Below are 21,667 nucleotides of genomic sequence, written 5' to 3'. Positions count from 1 at the left end.
TGTAGTCTCGGGTCAGTCTGTAGTCTCCGTCGGGTCTGTAGTCTCGGTTCGGTCTGTAGTCTCAGGTCAGTCTGTAGTCTCCGGTCAGTCTGTAGTCTCAGGCCGGTCTGTAGTCTCGGGGCGGCCTGTAGTCTCGGGCGGTCTGTAGTCTCAGGCCGGTCTGTAGTCTCCGTCGGGTCTGTAGTCTCGGATCGGTGTGTAGTCTCGGATCGGTCTGTAGTCTTGGATCGGTGTGTAGTCTTGGATCGGTCTGTTGTCTTGGATCGGTCTGTAGTTTCGGATCGATCTGTAGTCTCGGAGCAGTCTTTAGTGTCGGAGCGGTCTTTAGTGTCGGAGCGGTCTGTAGTCTCAGATCGGTCTGAGGCCAGTCTGTAGTCTCAGATCAGTCTGTGATCTCAGATCGGTCTGTAGTCTCGGATCAGTCTGTAGTCTCAGGCGGGTCTCTAGTCTTGGATCGGTCTGTAGTCTCCAGTCGGTGTGTAGTGTCGGGCGGTCTGTAGTCTCGGGTGGTCTGTAGTCTCAGGCCGGTCTGTAGTCTCGGGTCGGTCTGTAGTCTCCGTCGGGTCTGTAGTCTCGGCCGGTCTGTAGTCTCGGGTCAGTCTGTAGTCTCCGTCGGGTCTGTAGTCTCGGTTCGGTCTGTAGTCTCAGGTCAGTCTGTAGTCTCCGGTCAGTCTTTAGTCTCAGGCCGGTCTGTAGTCTCGGGGCGGTCAGTAGTCTCGGGTGGTCTGTAGTCTCAGGCCGGTCTGTAGTCTCCGTCGGATCTGTAGTTTCGGATCGGTCTGTAGTTTCGGATCGGTCTGTAGTCTCGGATCGGTCTGTAGTCTCCAGTCGGTCTGTAGTTTCGGATCGGTCTGTAGTTTCGGATCGGTCTTTAGTCTCGGATCGGTGTGTAGTCTTGGATCGGTCTGTTGTCTTGGATCGGTCTGTAGTTTCGGATCGATCTGTAGTCTCGGAGCAGTCTTTAGTGTCGGAGCGGTCTGTAGTCTCAGATCGGTCTGAGGCCAGTCTGTAGTCTCAGATCAGTCTGTAGTCTCAGATCGATGAGATGGAGAAAGAAATAAAGAAGGTAAAGAAGGACGAGAAGAAGGACGAGAACTACAAAGACCTGCGCTCCAAGATCCAGAACATGATGGACGATATGGATGACATGAAGAAGAACAAGAAGAAGGACAAAAAAGAGGACAAGGACTACAAACCCCTGCAAAAGTACATGCTCACCAAGATCCAGAAGATGGAGAAAGACATACAGATGATAAAGAAGGACAAGAAGAAGGATGAGGAGAAGGACGAGAACTGCAAAGACCTTTGCTTTTTGGTCTGGTTGGGGCTCATAGTTTGACAAACGAAGCGTGCGATCCCGAGAAGCGGTCCAAGGTCGGGTTAAAGCAAACCACGTTCCGGTTTAACAAGATCTCGTTCCGGTTAAACTAACCACGGTCCGGTTTAACAAGATCTCGTTCCGGTTAAACTAACCACGGTCCGGTTAAACAAGATCTCGTTCCGGTTTAACAATCTCGTTCTGGTTAAAGCAAACCACGGTCCGGTTTAACAAGATCTCGTTCCGGTTAAACTAACCACGGTCCGGTTAAACAAGATCTCGTTCCGGTTTAACAATCTCGTTCTGGTTAAAGCAAACCACGGTCCGGTTTAACAAGATCTCGGTCCGGTTTAAGCGAACCGCGGTCCGGTTTAACAAGATCTCGGTCCGGTTTAAGCGAACCGCGGTCCGGTTTAACAAGATCTCGGTCCGGTTTAAGCGAACCGCGGTCCGGTTTAACAAGATCTCGGTCCGGTTTAAGCGAACCACGGTCCGGTTAAACAAGATCTCGTTCCGGTTAAACTAACCACGGTCCGGTTAAACAAGATCTCGTTCCGGTTAAACTAACCACGGTCCGGTTAAACAAGATCTCGTTCCGGTTAAACAAGATCTCGTTCCGGTTTAACAATCTCGTTCTGGTTAAAGCAAACCACGGTCCGGTTTAACAAGATCTCGGTCCGGTTTAAGCGAACCGCGGTCCGGTTTAACAAGATCTCGGTCCGGTTTAACAAGATCTCGGTCCGGTTTAAGCGAACCGCGGTCCGGTTTAACAAGATCTCGTTCCGGTTAAACAAACCGCGGTCCGGTTTAACAAGATCTCGTTCCGGTTAAACAAACCGCGGTCCGGTTTAACAAGATCTCGTTCCGGTTAAACTAACCACGGTCCGGTTAAACAAGATCTCGTTCCGGTTAAACAAACCGCGGTCCGGTTTAACAAGATCTCGGTCTGGTTTAAGCGAACCGCGGTCCGGTTTAACAAGATCTCGGTCTGGTTTAAGCGAACCGCGGTCCGGTTTAACAAGATCTCGGTCTGGTTTAAGCGAACCGCGGTCCGGTTTAAGCGAACCGCGGTCCGGTTTAACAAGATCTCGTTCCGGTTAAACTAACCACGGTCCGGTTAAACAAGATCTCGTTCCGGTTAAACAAGATCTCGTTCCGGTTAAACAAGATCTCGTTCCGGTTTAACGATCTCGTTCCGGTTAAAGCGAACCGCGGTCCGGTTTAACAAGATCTCGGTCCGGTTTAAGCGAACCACGGTCCGGTTAAACAAGATCTCGTTCCGGTTAAACTAACCACGGTCCGGTTAAACAAGATCTCGTTCCGGTTAAACTAACCACGGTCCGGTTAAACAAGATCTCGTTCCGGTTAAACAAGATCTCGTTCCGGTTTAACAATCTCGTTCTGGTTAAAGCAAACCACGGTCCGGTTTAACAAGATCTCGGTCCGGTTTAAGCGAACCGCGGTCCGGTTTAACAAGATCTCGGTCTGGTTTAAGCGAACCGCGGTCCGGTTTAAGCGAACCGCGGTCCGGTTTAACAAGATCTCGGTCTGGTTTAAGCGAACCGTGGTCCGGTTTAAGCAAACCGCGGTCCGGTTTAATAAGATCTCGGTCCGGTTTAAGCAGACGGTCTGGTTTAGCAGAACATGTTTGTATGTTATAAAGAAGACATAACTTCATGAAACTGATAAAAACTATTGATCAGGCTCAAAGTTACTGTTTTTCCGAGCCGAGTGCTGCAAATCTGGTATGGATTCAGGTAAATCCAGGGCGAGTATCACCGATACGATATGAAACTTTTTGCTGTCATGTGTTTCTTCCCTGATCGGCCGGCACTCAGTGGAAACTCTGTCCACCTGTGGCTTCCTAACTGCCTCTGCTGTTTCTCATCAGTTTCATTCAGTTCACCTGGTTTTCATGTCTCACAGCCTACTTAAACTCCCTCCCATCTCTTCCCCTCTGCCAGGTTATCAGCAGACTCATGTCTAGTTGTGTTCCAGCGGTCTACGGCTCGTCTCCAGTTGCCGACCGACTGCTTCACCTTGCCTTGCCTTGCCCACGACGGACACCTCTAGTTTCTTGGATCTTCTGGTCACAGACCCTTGCTTTGTCTTTGGATCTCCGCGCCTTCTCTTTCGTCCTGGATGAGTACTTTTCCGTTCTCTTTACCTCCTGACCCTGTCTCTGGAGCCTGGACTCTAACACCTGCTCATCCACCTGGATTGATCCTCTGCTCAGTCTCCTCCACATCCCTTATTCACAAATAAACTGCTTACTGTTTACAGCTCCTTGTGTGGCTGAATTTCTGGGTCCTCACAGTAATTCATTCCATTTGCTTGAAATTTCATGATTTTACTTTTTAAGTATTGGTCTTAATCAAAGTACAAAATCTTTTGTTTATATTAAATATTTATTTGAAGGAAATGTTTTAATTAAACCTTTTGTTTGGAACAATATGAAACATCATAAATAACATTTCTTCCCTTTTCATCTGAATTGTTTGAGGAAACAAAAATTATTTTACTCAGTCAGTCATGGACATCAAATTGATTTAAGTAGTAGTTTATATTTACTAAATGATAGATATAATGTTCAGTTAGACCACAAAAATGTAGAATACTAATTATTACCTATTTTGCAAAGAAATGTATACTTTTTTATTTGGGAAAAAAAAATCCCCCCGCCCTTCTTTTAAACTCTTTCTTGATCTTTTGTCTTTTTTTTTTTTGCCTTTAGAAAAACCTTTAAAACAACAAAAAAAAAAACATTAGAAAAATAATCGTGTCCAGAATCCCAGTCGGTCCAGTTTGAAAGAGCCTTTCATCCCATCACGTCTGTCATATCTATAAGTTGTCCTGGAATAGTTCTCCAGGATTCTTAAAGGACTTTCCAGAACTCTTCTTTTGGTGTTTCTGCCTTTTTGAGGTCCTGGTCCTGGGGAGGATGGTGGAAAACCCCCGGTGGGGCTGAGGCTGTGGAGAAGCCTGAAACTCCCCTTGGCCGTGTGACGGACCCCTGCAGGTAACTGGTTCTGTACTTTTCCCATGGGGTCACGAAGGCTCGGAGAGTTTTTCTCTTTAATAAATAAAATCACTGTTTTAAAACCTCAGTTTTCTGTCGGATTATAAAATGTGGAAATAACTGAGAAGGGCAAACACTTCTCACAGTCAAATCTTTACTTGCTGCCTGTAATTCAGGACATTTAGACAATAGTTATTGATTTATTGTTCTGATCTGTGTGAAACGTCTGGAAACTTTCCCATCTTATAAAACTTCTGGAACCGACCGCTGCCACCCTGAAGCTGATCTTAAACAATGCTTTTGACCTCTGCCTGCTTGTGCTGGAAAGCCGGATTTTCTCCGACTATCTGGAGCTTCTGTTACACGGAAAGAGTTCCGTTTTACAGATGGAACCCAAACGCAGTGTTTGCAGATTCCTGGCATGTCTGCGTGTGTGTTCAGTGTGTGACGTGGAGCCAAAACAACACACAGCAATAAAGATGACAGCGACTCCGTTAATGAACTTCGGACGCAGGTCAGCAGTCCTCCAGACATTTATTGGATCGGATCAATGCCATCTAAACAGTATAAATACTGAGAGACGGCTTCAGCCTGTCACAGCCGTCACGGATCAGATCACACACATCAGGTAAGGAACCATCCGAACTTCACTTTAATCTCTGATCTGAAAAAGAAACTGGAGCAGAGAAAGTTCCTGAGATCAAACTGTTTGCAATGTTTACGAGATGATTTTGATCTGATCCATCACATGAATTCCCAGGTGTCCTTACTGGTGACCATCATGAAGGTGTTGGCAGTAATCCTCGCACTCGCAGTCTTCTCAGGTGAGTCCTGTTTCTGCCCACCTGTGCAAACATGTTTTCTCAGAGTGGAGACAGACTCCATTAGCTGGGAAACTAAACTCCCAGCGGCTGATCATTTACACCGATCCACTTTCAGATTTAATCTCAGAATTTTAAATATGTCAAACTTCTGACTGGTTTTCATGACACAATCACACGAACCTTTTGATCGTTTGTCTGAGAAGACGTCGTGTAAATAAGATTTCATCTTCTCACCAGCAACAGCTGGAAATAATGTTTAAATAAGACATAAGAGACATGTCAGAATCAACACGCGTGACTGTGACGCAGGAAAGTCACCTGGAAAACGGTCACTTTGGCAAAATGTCCTTTTCTACTGTTTACTAGTGTAGAAACGCAAAGAAATCCTCAGGAGTAAAGTAGTACTAGGAATAGGCAAAGTAGTACTAGTAAAGGAGTACTAGGAACGAGTAAAGTAGGAAAGAGTAAAGTAGTCCTAGTAAAGAATAAGCTTGTCCCAGTAAAGAGTAAGCTAGTCCCAGTAAAGAGTAAAGTAGTCCCAGTAAAGAGTAAGCTAGTCCCAGGAAAGAGTAAGCTAGTCCCAGTAAAGTGTAACGTAGTCCCAGGAAAGAGTAAGCTAGTCCCAGTAAAGTGTAACGTAGTCCCAGGATAGAGTAAGCTAGTCCCAGGAAAGAGTAAGCTAGTCCCAGGAAAGAGTAAGCTAGTCCCAGGAAAGAGTAAGCTAGTCCCAGTAAAGTGTAAAGTAGTCCCAGTAAAGTGTAAAGTAGTCCCAGGAAAGAGTAAGCTAGTCCCAGGAAAGAGTAAGCTAGTCCCAGTAAAGTGTAACGTAGTCCCAGTAAAGTGTAACGTAGTCCCAGTAAAGTGTAACGTAGTCCCAGGAAAGAGTAAGCTAGTCCCAGGAAAGAGTAAGCTAGTCCCAGGAAAGAGTAAGCTAGTCCCAGTAAAGTGTAAAGTAGTCCCAGTAAAGAGTAAGCTAGTCCCAGGAAAGAGTAAGCTAGTCCCAGGAAAGAGTAAGCTAGTCCCAGGAAAGAGTAAGCTAGTCCCAGTAAAGTGTAAGCTAGTCCCAGGAAAGAGTAAGCTAGTCCCAGGAAAGAGTAAGCTAGTCCCAGGAAAGAGTAAGCTAGTCCCAGTAAAGTGTAAAGTAGTCCCAGTAAAGAGTAAGCTAGTCCCAGGAAAGAGTAAGCTAGTCCCAGTAAAGTGTAACGTAGTCCCAGAAAAGAATAAACTAGTCCCAGGAAAGAGTAAGCTAGTCCCAGTAAAGTGTAAGCTAGTCCCATGAAAGAGTAAGCTAGTCCCATGAAAGAGTAAGCTAGTCCCAGGAAAGAGTAAGCTAGTCCCAGTAAAGTGTAACGTAGTCCCAGGAAAGAGTAAGCTAGTCCCAGTAAAGTGTAACGTAGTCCCAGGAAAGAGTAAGCTAGTCCCAGGAAAGAGTAAGCTAGTCCCAGTAAAGTGCAAAGTAGTCCCAGGGAAGAGTAAGCTAGTCCCAGGAAAGAGTAAGCTAGTCCCAGGAAAGAGTAAGCTAGTCCCAGGAAAGAGTAAGCTAGTCCCAGTAAAGTGTAACGTAGTCCCAGGAAAGAGTAAGCTAGTCCCAGGAAAGAGTAAGCTAGTCCCAGTAAAGTGTAAAGTAGTCCCAGGAAAGAGTAAGCTAGTCCCAGTAAAGAGTAAGCTAGTCCCAGTAAAGTGTAACGTAGTCCCAGGAAAGAGTAAGCTAGTCCCAGTAAAGTGTAACGTAGTCCCAGGAAAGAGTAAGCTAGTCCCAGGAAAGAGTAAGCTAGTCCCAGGAAAGAGTAAGCTAGTCCCAGTAAAGAGTAAAGTAGTCCCAGTAAAGAGTAAAGTAGTCCCAGGAAAGAATAAGCTAGTCCCAGTAAAGTGTAACGTAGTCCCAGGAAAGAGTAAGCTAGTCCCAGGAAAGAGTAAGCTAGTCCCAGTAAAGTGTAACGTAGTCCCAGAAAAGAATAAGATAGTCCCAGGAAAGAGTAAGCTAGTCCCAGGAAAGAGTAAGCTAGTCCCAGGAAAGAGTAAGCTAGTCCCAGGAAAGAGTAAGCTAGTCCCAGGAAAGTGTAACGTAGTCCCAGGAAAGAGTAAGCTAGTCCCAGGAAAGAGTAAAGTAGTCCAAGTAAAGAGTAAGCTAGTCCCAGTAAAGTGTAACGTAGTCCCAGGAAAGAGTAAGCTAGTCCCAGGAAAGAGTAAGCTAGTCCCAGGAAAGTGTAACGTAGTCCCAGGAAAGAGTAAGCTAGTCCCAGGAAAGAGTAAAGTAGTCCAAGTAAAGAGTAAGCTAGTCCCAGGAAAGAGTAAGCTAGTCCCAGGAAAGAGTAAAGTAGTCCCAGTAAAGAGTAAGCTAGTCCCAGGAAAGTGTAACGTAGTCCCAGGAAAGAATAAGCTAGTCCCAGGAAAGAGTAAGCTAGTCCCAGGAAAGAGTAAGCTAGTCCCAGGAAAGAGTAAAGTAGTCCCAGGAAAGAGTAAGCTAGTCCCAGTAAAGAGTAAGCTAGTCCCAGTAAAGAGTAAGCTAGTCCCAGTAAAGAGTAAGCTAGTCCCAGTAAAGAGTAAACTAATCCCAGTAAAGAGTAAAGTAGTCCCAGTAAAGAGTAAGCTAGTCCCAGTAAAGAGTAAGCTAGTCCCAGGAAAGAGTAAGCTAGTCCCAGTAAAGAGTAAGCTAGTCCCAGTAAAGAGTAAACTAATCCCAGTAAAGAGTAAAGTAGTCCCAGTAAAGAGTAAAGTAGTCCCAGTAAAGAGTAAGCTAGTCCCAGTAAAGAGTAAGCTAGTCCCAGTAAAGAGTAAGCTAGTCCCAGTAAAGAGTAAACTAATCCCAGTAAAGAGTAAACTAATCCCAGTAAAGAGTAAAGTAGTCCCAGTAAAGAGTAAGCTAGTCCCAGTAAAGAGTAAGCTAGTCCCAGGAAAGAGTAAGCTAGTCCCAGTAAAGAGTAAGCTAGTCCCAGTAAAGAGTAAACTAATCCCAGTAAAGAGTAAAGTAGTCCCAGTAAAGAGTAAAGTAGTCCCAGTAAAGAGTAAAGTAGTCCCAGTAAAGAGTAAGCTAGTCCCAGTAAAGAGTAAACTAATCCCAGTAAAGTGTAAAGTAGTCCCAGTAAAGAGTAAAGTAGTCCCAGTAAAGAATAAGCTAGTCCCAGTAAAGAGTAAGCTAGTCCCAGTAAAGAGTAAGCTAGTCCCAGTAAAGAGTAAACTAATCCCAGTAAAGTGTAAAGTAGTCCCAGTAAAGAGTAAAGTAGTCCCAGTAAAGAGTATACTAATCCCAGTAAAGTGTAAAGTAGTCCCAGTAAAGAGTAAAGTAGTCCCAGTAAAGAGTAAGCTAGTCCCAGTAAAGTGTAAAGTAGTCCCAGTAAAGAGTAAAGTAGTCCCAGTAAAGAGTAAGCTAATCCCAGGAAAGTGTAAAGTAGTCCCAGTAAAGTAGTCCCAGTAAAGAGTAAACTAATCCCAGTAAAGAGTAAACTAATCCCAGTAAAGTGTAAAGTAGTCCCAGTAAAGAGTAAGCTAGTCCCAGTAAAGAGTAAACTAATCCCAGTAAAGTGTAAAGTAGTCCCAGTAAAGAGTAAAGTAGTCCCAGTAAACAGTAAACTAATCCCAGTAAAGAGTAAAGTAGTCCCAGTAAAGAGTAAAGTAGTCCCAGTAAAGAGTAAACTAATCCCAGTAAAGTGTAAAGTAGTCCCAGTAAAGAGTAAAGTAGTCCCAGTAAAGAGTAAGCTAGTCCCAGTAAAGTGTAAAGTAGTCCCAGTAAAGAGTAAACTAATCCCAGTAAAGTGTAAAGTAGTCCCAGTAAAGTGTAAAGTAGTCCCAGTAAAGAGTAAGCTAGTCCCAGTAAAGTGTAAAGTAGTCCCAGTAAAGAGTAAACTAATCCCAGTAAAGTGTAAAGTAGTCCCAGTAAAGTGTAAAGTAGTCCCAGTAAAGAGTAAGCTAGTCCCAGTAAAGTGTAAAGTAGTCCCAGTAAAGAGTAAACTAATCCCAGTAAAGTGTAAAGTAGTCCCAGTAAAGTGTAAAGTAGTCCCAGTAAAGAGTAAGCTAGTCCCAGTAAAGTGTAAAGTAGTCCCAGTAAAGAGTAAGCTAGTCCCAGTAAAGTGTAAAGTAGTCCCAGTAAAGAGTAAGCTAATCCCAGTAAAGTGTAAAGTAGACTTCTGGACTGTAAACTTCCTCCGCCTGGTTTCTACACGTTGTAAAGTTTCTGATGAAGTCCTCTGTGTGAAGCAGGCTGCCGAGCTCGAAGCGTTCCTCTGGAAGACTTGAAGGAGACATGGGAGGTGACGGTGGACAAGTTTAAGGATTACATCACAGACCTGAACACCAGGGCCGATGAGATGGTGAAGGACATCAAGAGCTCCCAGATCAGCAGAGAGCTGGAGTGAGTTTACTCCTGATTACTTAGTGCAGTACTACTTCTTCATCCCTGCAGAACCTGCAGCTGGACGTCCTGAGGAATACGTCTGAAATGGATTCTAATGGGGACGGTTGTCACATTTCTTTTCTTTTAATCACTCAGTTTGTCATCTGCTGCAGATTTTTCAACATTAATCAGATATTTTTTATTTAAATAAAACTAAAATGAGTCTCTTATCAATATTCTGCCAGTAACTGAAGTTACTTGAGCCACTGCTGAACCCTGACTGCAAGACTTTGACGTTTTCTGCAGTATTTTAGCGTAAAACCTTCCTTGACATGGCAGTATGTCCCCTTCAAACTGAACTCTATCTTCAGGTTCTACGTCCTCTGGAAAACGTAACAAAGGAAAAAAAAAAACATTTAAATAGATAAGATCCAGGCCGTAAAGTGAAATAAACTGCCAGAGTAGTGACATTCATTTCAGTTCAATTTTATTTCATTTATATAGCCTCAAATCCCGGCAATGCCATCTCAAGACGCTTTACAGACAAAACTAACAGATTTCCCAAACTAAGAAAGAACAAGAGAGATGATTTTTCTGAATTTACCATTTTCTATTCTAAGTTTTTTTGTTTGTTTGTTTTTGTTTTTTACAATCATGCATAATAGTTGAACAAAGCATTTACACTTAATGAAATCAGTAATGATGGATTACATTAGATTTATAGGAAATTCAGAAGAATCTTGTTTGTTTGTTCTTATTGTCCGATCTTTTCTCACATTAACTTGTGTGGCTAACTATTATATCTGCTGATAGATGTTTTTATTATTTACTAAAACGTCAGAAATGTCTCCGTTTCTATTAATTCATACATAATTGTTTAGTACATTTCTTGTTTTTTTTTTTTTTCATGTTGTTGCTTTTTTTTAATACCAGCTAGCATCCTTGCTAGCCTCCTTGATCATGTAGCATTAGCTTAGTCTGCGCTAAGATAATTTTTGAACATCTTTATAGTTCATTTTCAGCTTTAATCTGAAAATATAGATTAATTGAGGTGATGTCATCCCTGAATACATTCACTGAAAAATAAACATGACATGTTTTCCCTACATTAACTTAAAATGATTTGGTGCTAGCATAGAGCCAGCGCTGCTTCTTAGCTTCATGCTAATATAGCCTTACGCAGCGCTAGCTAGCACTGCGAAACCTGAAATTTAAATAAGATTAAATAACTTCAATCAAGCTTTTATATGCTCTTTGTTTATGCAAAGATATTTCTTTTCTATGTTTTTATGTGAGCTAATTTTAAGCTTGTTACTAAGATTGTAATACCAATTATAGATATTTGTGTTTTAAACTAGAAGTTCTAAACTAAAAGTATAAATCTTAAATAGCTTTTCCAAAGTAATTCTTTCTTATTTCAAACATTTTTATAATAAAAATGAACTTATTTGGCCCTGCGATGGACTGGCGAGCTGTCCAGGGTGTACCCTGCCTGTCGCCCAAAGCCAGCTGGGATAGGCTCCAGCTTCCCCACCACCCTGAATTGGAATAAGTGGTTCAGAAAATGAATGAATGAATTAACTTATTTGTTGGAATGCACTCATTTTAAGGCATTTGTGGGTTCAGTGAGGTTAGAAATTTTCGCATGTCTTGAACGGTCTTGACAAGCCGAATTTTCTCCTTCAGATGGAAGACTGTCTTATTTTAAGCAACACAAACTTAGTTTTTCTTTCTTTTTCCTCGTTTTTTTTTTTTTTAAAGCTAACTTTTTGCAGTGTTGGAAATCTCTTATAGAGATGTACATCCAGATGTTAATAACTGGTTTAGTGATACTGGTCATCCATGCAGGACTTTATCCTGTCAAGTTCAATTATCTTTATTTCACCTCATTCCAGTCTGAATCTTCTCAATTGAAGTGTTTGTTTTTTTTCCATCAAATTTGTTGTAAAGGATGAAATTAGTTCCATTAAAAATATATTTTATTACTGTGTTGCAGATGAACGAGTTCTAAAACGAACGAGCTTTCCTCCCACCATCCAAACACATGCATGTTAGCTTAGTTGGTTACTCTAGACTGTCCCGTGGTTGTTTGTTGTTCCGTGTGGCGACCTGACCAGGCGTACCCGCCTCTCGCCCAATGATCGCTGGGCTAGGCCCTGGCTCCCAGAGACCCTTCAGCGGTTTGGAAATGAATGAATTGTTGCTGGAAGGTTTTTAAACCAGTTAAAACTGGGTGTAAAAGACAGCATGGTCTCAGTGAGATGATTTAGATGCAAAATGAACCTTTTTAGGATTCAGGAATTAAATTCCAAACAAACGAGATTGCATGTTCTGGTTTTGCTGAATTTGCTAAACAAGATGAGGAAGCGCTTCAGCTGGAGTCGGTGAGGCCGCTCGGCTTATGCAACCTCTCAGCTGGGCATTAGGACTCAGCAGCTCTCAGCGAGGTGAGACATGTTGAGAGCTGCTGGCTAAACTTTGAGACCTGCAGCGTCTCCTTTGACCTGCATGAGTTCATGAAGACAAACAATAAAAGATGCTTCTGAAAACCAGCTGAACCTCTCCATGTTGCCCCCCCCCCCCCGACCAGCACCCTGATCCAGGACAGCATGTCGGAGCTGACCATGTACAGGGACGACCTGCAGACCAAGCTGGCGCCCTACACCCAGGAGACCGCGGAGCGTCTGGGGAAAGACCTGCGGCTGCTGAGCGACAAGCTGCGCGGTCACATGAGCGAAGCCCGCGAGCAGGCGGAGGCCTACGCCCAGGAGCTGCAGACCATGATGGAGCAGAACGCCGATGACGTCAGGGTCCGAGTCTCCACCTACGCCCGCAAGCTGAGGAAACGCCTCCACAAAGACACCCAGGAGATCAAGAGGTGAGTGCGACGAAGACGCAGCCGATGGGGAAGTCTGTTCAGTAAGGCTCTTTATCCTTTCTCTGCTCCTTGCAGTTACACCACTTTTCACTCTGAACATATGTGTTGGAGCCATAAATGTAGTTTTTGTGGGGAATTATCACTGGGTGGATGGTTGGTGTTGCATGGTTGTCATGGTGATATGGATTGGGTTCACGTGGGTTGTTGTGGGGTTGAGGAGTTAGAAGGGCAGTCGGCCAGTCACTCGGGTTTTGCTGGAGAGGAGGGAAAGCTTCATTTATGTTGACCGCTCTGGTTGATGCACATTTTACACGGACATATTATACTGGTGAAGTTACATCGTATCCGATCATCAGGTAGTTTATGGAACAGTTTCCAATCAACAAATCCACAAGGTCTGTGACCTGTGTGCGTCATTTGGGAACCACCAACAGCGTGTCAAATAACTAGACGGGACCCAGGCGTCGACTGTGGAAGTCGCTGCATCTGGAATCGAAACTGGGTTTGATGTTTAGGACGTCTTTAAACCACCTGGTTGTAGAACCCTAACAGGATATTTTCTGTTGCTCCGGGTAAAAAGCTGGTCGGAAATGCTTCTTACTCACCAAAGATGTGGAAATATTTGTTTTTCAGTCTTTCATGCAGTAAATGTTGGGAAGTTGAAGCTGCAGACAAAGTTTTTCATGTCATGGAAAAACTGCTTTTCTTCTTTATTTCAGATGAAAAAGCAACACGAGTAACTTTAAACCTGAACACGAGCCTAAAGTCGTGGACTGTAGATCCGATCCTCTCTGCTTTTCCTCTCAGACACGTTGCCGACTACGTTGAGGCGCTCCAGTCCCGTACCATGAACAACGTGGAGGACGTGAGGACGAAGCTGGACCCGTACTTCGCTCAGGTGCGAGACAATGCTCAGGCCAAGATCTCCACCCTGAACGATCTGATGCAGTCGCAGGTGGAGAACATGAAGACCAGGGTCCAGACGGCGGCTGAGGACATCAAGGAGCGCCTCGAGGACACCACTGAGGACCTGAGGTCCGCTCTGGAGGAGAAGATGGTGGAGCTTCGCGACTGGTTCCAGCTTTACGTCTCCATGATCAGAGACAACCTGTGAACCCAGAAATGAGTCTGGACTGTTGCTTCATCCTCCTTCTTCTGGTCTAAACTAGTTCATGTTTGTCAGAATCCATCAATAAATCAGTTCCAGATCAAACCTGTCCAGAATCATCAATACAAATCAAACTGTTTGTTTTACTGACATTTATTCACATCCAGCTTCATTCTAGCAACATTTCCGTCATCAGTCTGGGATCACATGACCCCATCTACAACATAATGACTGAGCAGGAACATGAATAACAGCATAATGTATGAAAATACTGTTGAATAAAAATATATATTCATCTATTTTTTTACAAAGAGCAGCAAAGGAAGCAGAAACATTTCCCTAAAAACCCATAAAAATACTAAAACAGCCCAGACTGAGTAAGAAGTTTTTATCGGTGGTCCCATTTACCAAACACCAGAGACACTCTGAAGGGTTTTTATGTCAGATATTTAAAAAATCCAGTAAAACAAAAGAAATTAATTATGTCCATAAGTGGAAACATCCTGAAAAAAATTGCATTAAAATTATTTGAAAATTTTTTTGACAATTGTAAGAAATTATACAAAAGCGTAAAAAGAGAAAAATAATATATTTATGACTTTAACAGCGAATTTTACATGAAAAAAAGGAAAAATCAGGAGGAAAAACAAAAACAAAAAAACATTATATATATATATATACATATATGTATATATATATATATATGTATATATATATTTATACGTGTATATATATATATAATTTCTTTTTGCTTCATTACTATTGAAAAATATTTTACTCCAGTCATATTTTTATACTGATGTATGACAAAAAAAAATGAACAATGAAATTGTCAAATTAAAAATATTAAAACCAAAAACAAAAAGTATGATCATAAAAAGCCGAAAAAAGTTTTAAAATATTGAACAAATTATTTTGTTACACTTTTGGATAATTATCACAATTTAGTTTTATTTATTTATTCTTTTATTATCCATTTTTTAAATCATTTTAATTTACATATAACTAAATCAAATCCAAATTAATGAAAAATTAAATATTTGAACTAAATAGTGAAACTACACACAAGAAAATGACTAAAAAAATCAAGTGAAAAGACAAAACAAAATTCACATTTTTGGATACCAACTTTTGTGGATTTTTTTTGTCTTGAAAAAAATTCTATATAAACAAAACAAAAAGTTCAAATTCACAAACATGAAAGAAAAAAAAACAGTAAAACAAAAAAAATCTTCACAAGTTACTATTGATTTAAATGCTAATTTTATAATAATCGTATAAAACCTAAAACGTTGATTAGCAGCCGGACTGAACACAAACGTCGGGTTTCAGCAGCAGAATCCGTTTTTCTTAAACAACAATAAAACAACATTTCTGATTCCAGTCTCACGTTTTTCTATCAACTAAAAGTTTGTTTTGTTTCTTCCTTCCAGGAAAATCATCTGCAGCTTCTAAAAACGTTCAGGAAATCTTTGGTCACGTCCTCCTGGCGTCGTCCTGGTGTCCTGATGGCGTCCTGATGGCGTCGTCCTGGTGTCCTGATGGCGTCGTCCTGGTGTCCTGATGGCGTCCTGATGGCGTCGTCCTGGTGTCCTGATGGCGTCGTCCTGGTGTCCTGATGGCGTCGTCCTGGTGTCCTGATGGCGTCCTCATGGCGTCCTCATGGTGTCCTGATGGCGTCTTCATGGTGTCCTGATGGCGTCCTCCTGGCGTGGAAGACGTAATGCTCCTGCAGCCTCGCGACGTCGGTGAAGGTCGCTGTGCACATCACACAGCCGTGCACGGGATCGGCAGCAACATCCTCGCCGTCGTTGGCGTCCCACACCGCTTCGGGGATCAGAGATTGAACGAGTCCGTCCAGCGGGTCCGAGCCGGCGGCGGTCTGATCAGGATCAGCTGAGCAGTCCAGACCTGCCGCTGGCGTCCGCGAAGCTGCGTCCTGGTCTTCCTCCTCTTCGTCTGAAACCAGGACTGGCGTCTCCGGGGCGGCGGGAACCACATACAAGAGGTCCGGGTGCGGATACCTGAACAGGTGTTTTTTCTGGCTAGCAGGAAGACGGCGTGCCGGCTGAGACGGGACGTCCCGCGGCGGCGTAACGGGAACGCAGGAAGCGGCGGTCTCTGTGGGACTCTCCGGCTCGGTCCCGGCGCCGCGGTGGCACACCTGATGCACCTGCAGCAGGTCGGCGCTGGAGAAGCTGGCGCTGCATTTCCTGCAGGGATATGGGAAGAGGAGCGGCTCCAGAAGCGGCGCCGGCTGCGGCACGCCGAGGTGCCGGCGGTGCGTCTTGGCGTGCTCGGTTACGGCGGCGTAGCGGGAGAACGGGAGGTTGCACGCCAGGCACACGTGGGGTTTTGCGCCTTTATGCAGCAGCGTGTGTTTCTCCAGGTTTGTAAAGGAGGAGAAACGTTTTGCACACACGCCGCACGCCAACCCGTCCCGCCGCCGGCAGGCGGACATGTGGCGGCTCAGCTCGTCCTGGCTGGCGAAGCTGTCCGGACACGCTGGACATGCGTGCGGCGTCTCGTCGGCGTGCTCCTGCAGGTGACGGACGTACGAACCCAGGAAGTGGAACTCCAGCCGGCAGCAGCGGCAGCGGAACGCTTCACCGCCGCGCCGGTGGAGACGCTGATGGAGCCACAGCTGGTTCCACCGGGAGAACGACCTTCCGCAGCGACCGCACAGGAAGCCACCGCCCAGTCTGCAGGTCGCCACCTGGAGACGCCTGGACGGCCGGCATGTCCTGCCAGAGCCTGGACACGGTGCCGGTACGTCAACGTCCATCACAGAGGGACTGGAGCTTGGCGACAACGGCGGAGGAGGTGCTGATGTTTCCTCCGTTTGCCCCGCTGCTGCCAGACCTGCTTCGTCCTCCATGTTGCTTTCAGATGCTGCTTCCTGCAGAGACGCCTGACACGCCGTCTCTTCAGCCGCGTCTCTGCAGCGCTGCGAGCGGCGCTGGTCGTCCCCCGCCGCCCGGTCGTCCCCCGCCGCCCGGTCGTCATGCTGTCTGCACGGCGAGCGGTGCCAAGTTGTCACCACGGCATCTGCGCTCTCGGAGCAAGCGGCAGCTTGTTGTGGTCGTTTGCAGGACAACGCTGTGTCCTGAAGCTCCTGCTCGGACCGGCCGGGATGCGGCGTCATGCTGGAAGTTTTCCCGCATGCGGAGCAGCCGTGTGGTTTTCCACCCGCTCCGCTTGGACGAACGCGGCGCCTGAAGGCGTCTTCGTGGCCGGACCGTCCCCCTGATCCGGTCTGCGTCTGCAAACTGTCCTTTAAATGACTTGTGAGGTGAAGAATGAGCTGCGTTTTGGTTTTAAAGGTCCTGCGGCAGCACGGGCATGGCGCCGCCGGGGGCACGGCGTGCGGCGCGGCGTGCAGCTTGGCGTGCGGCTTGAGCAGGGAAAGCCGAGCGAAGCTCTTTCCACACGTGCGACATCTGTACGGTTTCTCTCCTGTGTGGATTCGCTTGTGGAGCGTGAACGCTGAGATGTGGCGAAACTCGCGGCCGCAGAAGGAACACCGGAGGCTCTTCTTCTGGGGTTTCTGTGCTTCTGGGCGGCGGCAGCCTGGACCTCCGGCGGTTGTGTCCTGACCCACCATGCTGACGGTTTCCTGTTCAGCAGCAGCGGTTAAAGTTTCCACGCCGGCCTGGTTCGTCCAGAGCGAGCCGATCCGAGGACGCTTCACCTTCTTATTCCCCATCCAGTGCGTTTTACTCCTCCGTCTTCTCTTCTTCGTTGGTTTTGCAGGAACAGCGGGTTCCTCGGCTGGGACAAACCTGGTCCCGGATGTTTCCTTCTCCTCTGGTTCTGGTTTGACAGTCTTTTGTTGCGTCCCTTTCAACACGCCGCTTTTCCTTCTTCTCCTGACGTGAGACGCTGTCTTCACGCCTTCGCTCGTAGACGGACGCATCGCCTCGTCATTACACTCCCGCTTCTTCTTCTTCTTCAGGTCTTCCTCCAGGTTCAGGTCTGCTGCCGAGGCTTCGCAGTCAGCCTCCACGGCGGGCATCAGGACGTCTTTCTGACCCACCGTCTCTCTTCGGTCTTCCTCCACAGCCGGTCCCGGTTCTGGGCCGTCTGGACCTGCTTCCCGTTGACGTCCTGAAGATGGAGAAGCGTCTTCGTTCCGTGCACGTTTGGGTTTTCGGCCGCGTTTCTTTTGTCCTGCGGCCGCAGCTTTAGGTTTTACATCCAGAGACAAAGCAGGAGGAAGACGAGTGTTCGGGTTCGGGTCCGAGGCAGCGGTGACGTCCACGTCGGCGTCCACACCCGGGTGTCCCCCTCCTCTCACCGCCCGGCGTGTCTTCCCGGCTTTGGACATTATCAGAGTTGTCCACATGACCTCTGGCTGGCCTCCTGTTCTGTTCGCCGCATCAGGACGAACTTTTCTCTTCGCGGAATCTGCGCCGGCTTCTGAGGTCACACGTTCGCACTTCTTACTCCTCTTCCGCAGTTTCTTGGGTTTCGAACATTCGCCCGTCTCGCCGTTTTCCGCCAAAGTGTCGTCCCGTTCTGGTTTTAGTTTCGGCGATCCACAGCGCGGCGAGGCCGAGCGCTTCGCGTGCCTCTCGGACGTTTCCTCGCGGCTTCTTTGGGGCGTTTTAGTTTGACATTCTGTTAGCGGCTTGGCGGGAAAAGCGGGAACATGCAGCGGTTCCACGGCCGCCTCCCAGACCGGTTTGGTTTTACAGGTCAGGCTGAGCGTTTGCTCAACGGCTTTGTCCTCGCTGTGTCTCCGTCCTCTGCCTGGTTTCCCACCGCCAACGCTGCTGGCGGCCGGCTCACCTTCCTCCTGCGTTGTCACCTGCAGAGCTTTTCTACCTCGCCGTTTTGCAGCAGCTGACTTCTTCCTCGCGGCATGCGTCTCAAACATCGTCTCAGGAGACAAACGCCCGTCCGGTGGCGGCGACTTTTCCTCCTCTCCGGTCTGGATGTGGCGAGCAGCCTGTCGGCTCGTCCTGCGTTTGGACCCGGCGCTCCTCGTTCTCCCGGCTTTTCCTCCAGTTTTCTGCTCAAATGGAGCTTGTGAGGGCTCTTCTGATTGGCAGATGGCCTCGGGGGCTGCCTGATGTGGCGGAAATGTCTTCGCCTTCTCTTTCTTCGGCCGACCAGCCTTCTTCTTGACCTTCAGGATGGCTTCTCCGCTCCCAGTCGGACCGCCTTCCTCACCAGCAGAACCTTCCTCTTCTTCTTCTGCGATTTGTGTCGCTTTTTTCCTTCGTCCAGACTTCGTTTTTTTTCCTTCACCGCCGGGAGAGATCTTTGTTTCCTCTCCGGCGGAGCTGATTTCGCTGCACTTCGGTTCTTGTGAAGCTGTTTTTGGGTGGGATAGTTGGTGGTGGAGCGGGTTGGACACCTTCTGGTCTTTTCCCCGGTTTCCAGGCCTGGTTCTGCTCTTCCTGTTGAAACCAGTCGGAGCTTCTGCTGGAGACGAAGACGCCGCCTCCGTGAAGGCTTTCAGCTCTTCTGCCGAGGCCGTTCTCGGGTCCAGCCCTTTGGCGATCACAAACAGTTTGGCCATTTTGATGAGAGTTTTTCTCTTGAACCGCCGGCCGGGTTTGTGTTTCTGCAGCTGCAGCATCTGATGAAGAGCTGCCCGATAGGCATCCTCCTCTTCCTCCTCCCGCCGCTCCTGATTGTAGACGTCAGGGTCTCCACCGCCGGACATTCCTGCAGGACGGAACCGGACGACGGCGGCTTGTTTCTCTGCTGGAGTTTCGTCTTCAGCCGCGAACAGACTATCCGGTTCCGCCTGCTGATCCGGTTCCACCTGCTGATCTGCTTCCACCTCATAATCCGGTTCAGTTTGACGATCCGGTTCCGCCTCATAATCCGGTTCAGTTTGACGATCCGGTTCCGCCCGCTGATCTGGTTCCACCTCATAATCCGGTTTGGTTTGACAATCCGGTTCCGCTTGCTGATCCGGTTCCACCTGCTGATCTGGTTCCACCTCATAATCCGGTTTGGTTTGACAATCCGGTTCCGCTTGCTGATCCGGTTCCACCTGCTGATCTGGTTCCACCTCATAATCCGGTTTGGTTTGACAATCCGGTTCCGCTTGCTGATCCGGTTCCACCTGCTGATCTGGTTCCACCTCATAATCCGGTTTGGTTTGACAATCCGGTTCCGCTTGCTGATCCGGTTCCACCTGCTGATCTGGTTCCACCTCATAATCCGGTTCGGTCTGACGATCCAGTTCGGTTTGACGAACCGGTTCCGCCTGCTGATCAGCGCTTATCTCCTGGTGGTCCAGTTTGCTGTGGTGCGGGTCGCAGTCCTGCAGGACCTGCAAGCAGAAAAAGCAGTTTAAAGATGCAGTCCGAGGGTTCGTCCTGTCTCTCCTCCAGGCGTCAACTGCTGAATACAAATCTCAGCTGTTTCATAAAACCGATGAACGTTTGATGTCAGTTTTTCAGTTCAGGTTGGTTTTTACAGAACCTTCGTCGCACGACGACAAAACAAATCGAGTCAATAACTAAATGCGACTGATCGTTCCGTTATTTAACTTATGGAACTGTTTTGGTGCGTAATGATCCCGTTTACGTGTTAAAGGCACATTTATTTATAAAGAAGCTTCTACGTACAAAACAAAGTGTTTTTCATAAAACTCTAGAAGAAAAATTCTCTGCAGCAAGAAGAAATAACGCTACGTGGCTAGCTTGCATAAGATGCAAGTCTCTCAGAATCTTGAGAGAGGAACGAGATTTTACAAGAACTGAGGCTAACACGCTAAACCCTGTCCAATGGAAATTAAAAGGAAATGAAAAATACTTTATTAATCCCCAAAATGAAATTCAATATTGCAGTTTATAATAATAATCAACTAGAGGAGGTCTTGTTCCGGAGGCTGATGGCTGCTGGCAGGAATGATCTTCTGTATCTTTCAGTCTTACATCGGACCTGAAGAAGCCTCTCACTGAACACACTTTGTTGTTTCATCACTGTGTTGTGGAGAGGGTGTGAAGAATCCTCCATCATCTTCATCAGCTTGTGCAGCATTCTTCTTTGGACAATCAGCTCCAGCGGCTCCAGAGTTACTCCAAGCACAGAAGCAGCTTTCTGGATCAGTTTGTTGATTCTCTTCAAGTCTCTGGTTCTGATGCTACTACCCCAGCAGATGCTGCAAAGCTGACTGCACTCTCCACAACAGACTTATAGAAGATATGCAACATCTTGGTGCAGACGTTAAACCATCTCAGCTTCCTTAAGAAGTACAGTCTGCTCTGACCTTTCTTGTAGATGTAGTCAGTGTTGCATTTCCAGTCCAGTTTGTTGTCCAGCTGAACTCCAAGATACTTGTATTCCTCCACCACCTCCACCTCCTCTCCCAGGATGGAAACAGTGCTTTGTTTATTCTTCTTCCTCCTGAAGTCAACAATCATCTCTTTTGTTTTGCTGTTATTTAATATGAGATGATTGTCACCGCACCATTTAACAAACTGACTGACCAGTTCTCTGTACTCTGCTTCTTGTCCATCCCTGATACACCCCACAACTGCAGAGTCATCAGAGTATTTCTGCAGATGACAGGACTCAGAGTTGTACTGGAAGTCTGAGGTGTACAGAGTGAAGAGGAATGGCCAGAGTACAGTTCCTTGTGGTGCACCAGTGCTGCTGACCTCCATCTCAGACACACAACCTTTCAGTCTCACAAACTGGGGTCTGTTTGTGAGGTAGTCATAGATCCAGGTGGTTGTGGAGGTGGAGGCTGTCCACACAGAAGTTTATGTAATCTGTCACACACTCAGTCGTGGCGTTGATGTCGTCTCCATGAGGTTCACAGAGGACGTTCCAGTCTGTAGCCTCAAAGCCTCCTCTAAGAGCTTCTTCAGCTTCAGCAGACCAGATTTTGATAGTCTTTGTGATGACTGGTTGCTGCTGAACAATGGGCTTGTAGGTGGAGGTGAGAAGAACCAGATTATGGTCAGATCTTCCTAAAGGAGGCAGGGCAGAACAACTGGATCCATCATTCATATTTGCATAAAATAAGTCCAAGATCTTATTTTCTCTGGTGGAGCAGCTGACAAACTGCTGGAATGTTGGTAGAGTTGCAGAGAGGGAGACGTTGTTGAAGTCTCCGGAGATCACCATGAATGAGTTTGGATGCTGTGTTTGTAGCCGAGCAACGACGGAGCTGATGACGTCACAGGCTGTGTCTGGTGCGGTACCAGGTATTATATAAAC

General features: G+C 46.5%; 1 protein-coding gene across 1 annotated transcript; it reads left to right on the top strand.

The window, feature by feature from the left end:
* Positions 1 to 5,118: 5,118 nt before the first annotated feature.
* On the top strand, positions 5,119 to 13,483 carry apoea (apolipoprotein Ea; the record flags this gene model as incomplete). The annotated part of the gene is made up of 4 exons (XM_079259165.1): positions 5,119 to 5,161; positions 9,359 to 9,509; positions 12,082 to 12,369; positions 13,177 to 13,483. The coding sequence occupies 4 exons, from the start codon at positions 5,119 to 5,121 to the stop codon at positions 13,481 to 13,483; spliced, it is 789 nt and encodes a 262-aa protein (XP_079115291.1).
* Positions 13,484 to 21,667: the final 8,184 nt, after the last annotated feature.

This window comes from Telmatherina bonti (assembly GCF_933228915.1).
Source record: "Telmatherina bonti genome assembly, chromosome: 19".
NCBI lineage: Eukaryota > Metazoa > Chordata > Actinopteri > Atheriniformes > Telmatherinidae > Telmatherina > Telmatherina bonti.
Note: the sequence above shows the minus strand (reverse complement) of the source record. Positions and strands in the feature narration are given on the sequence as shown.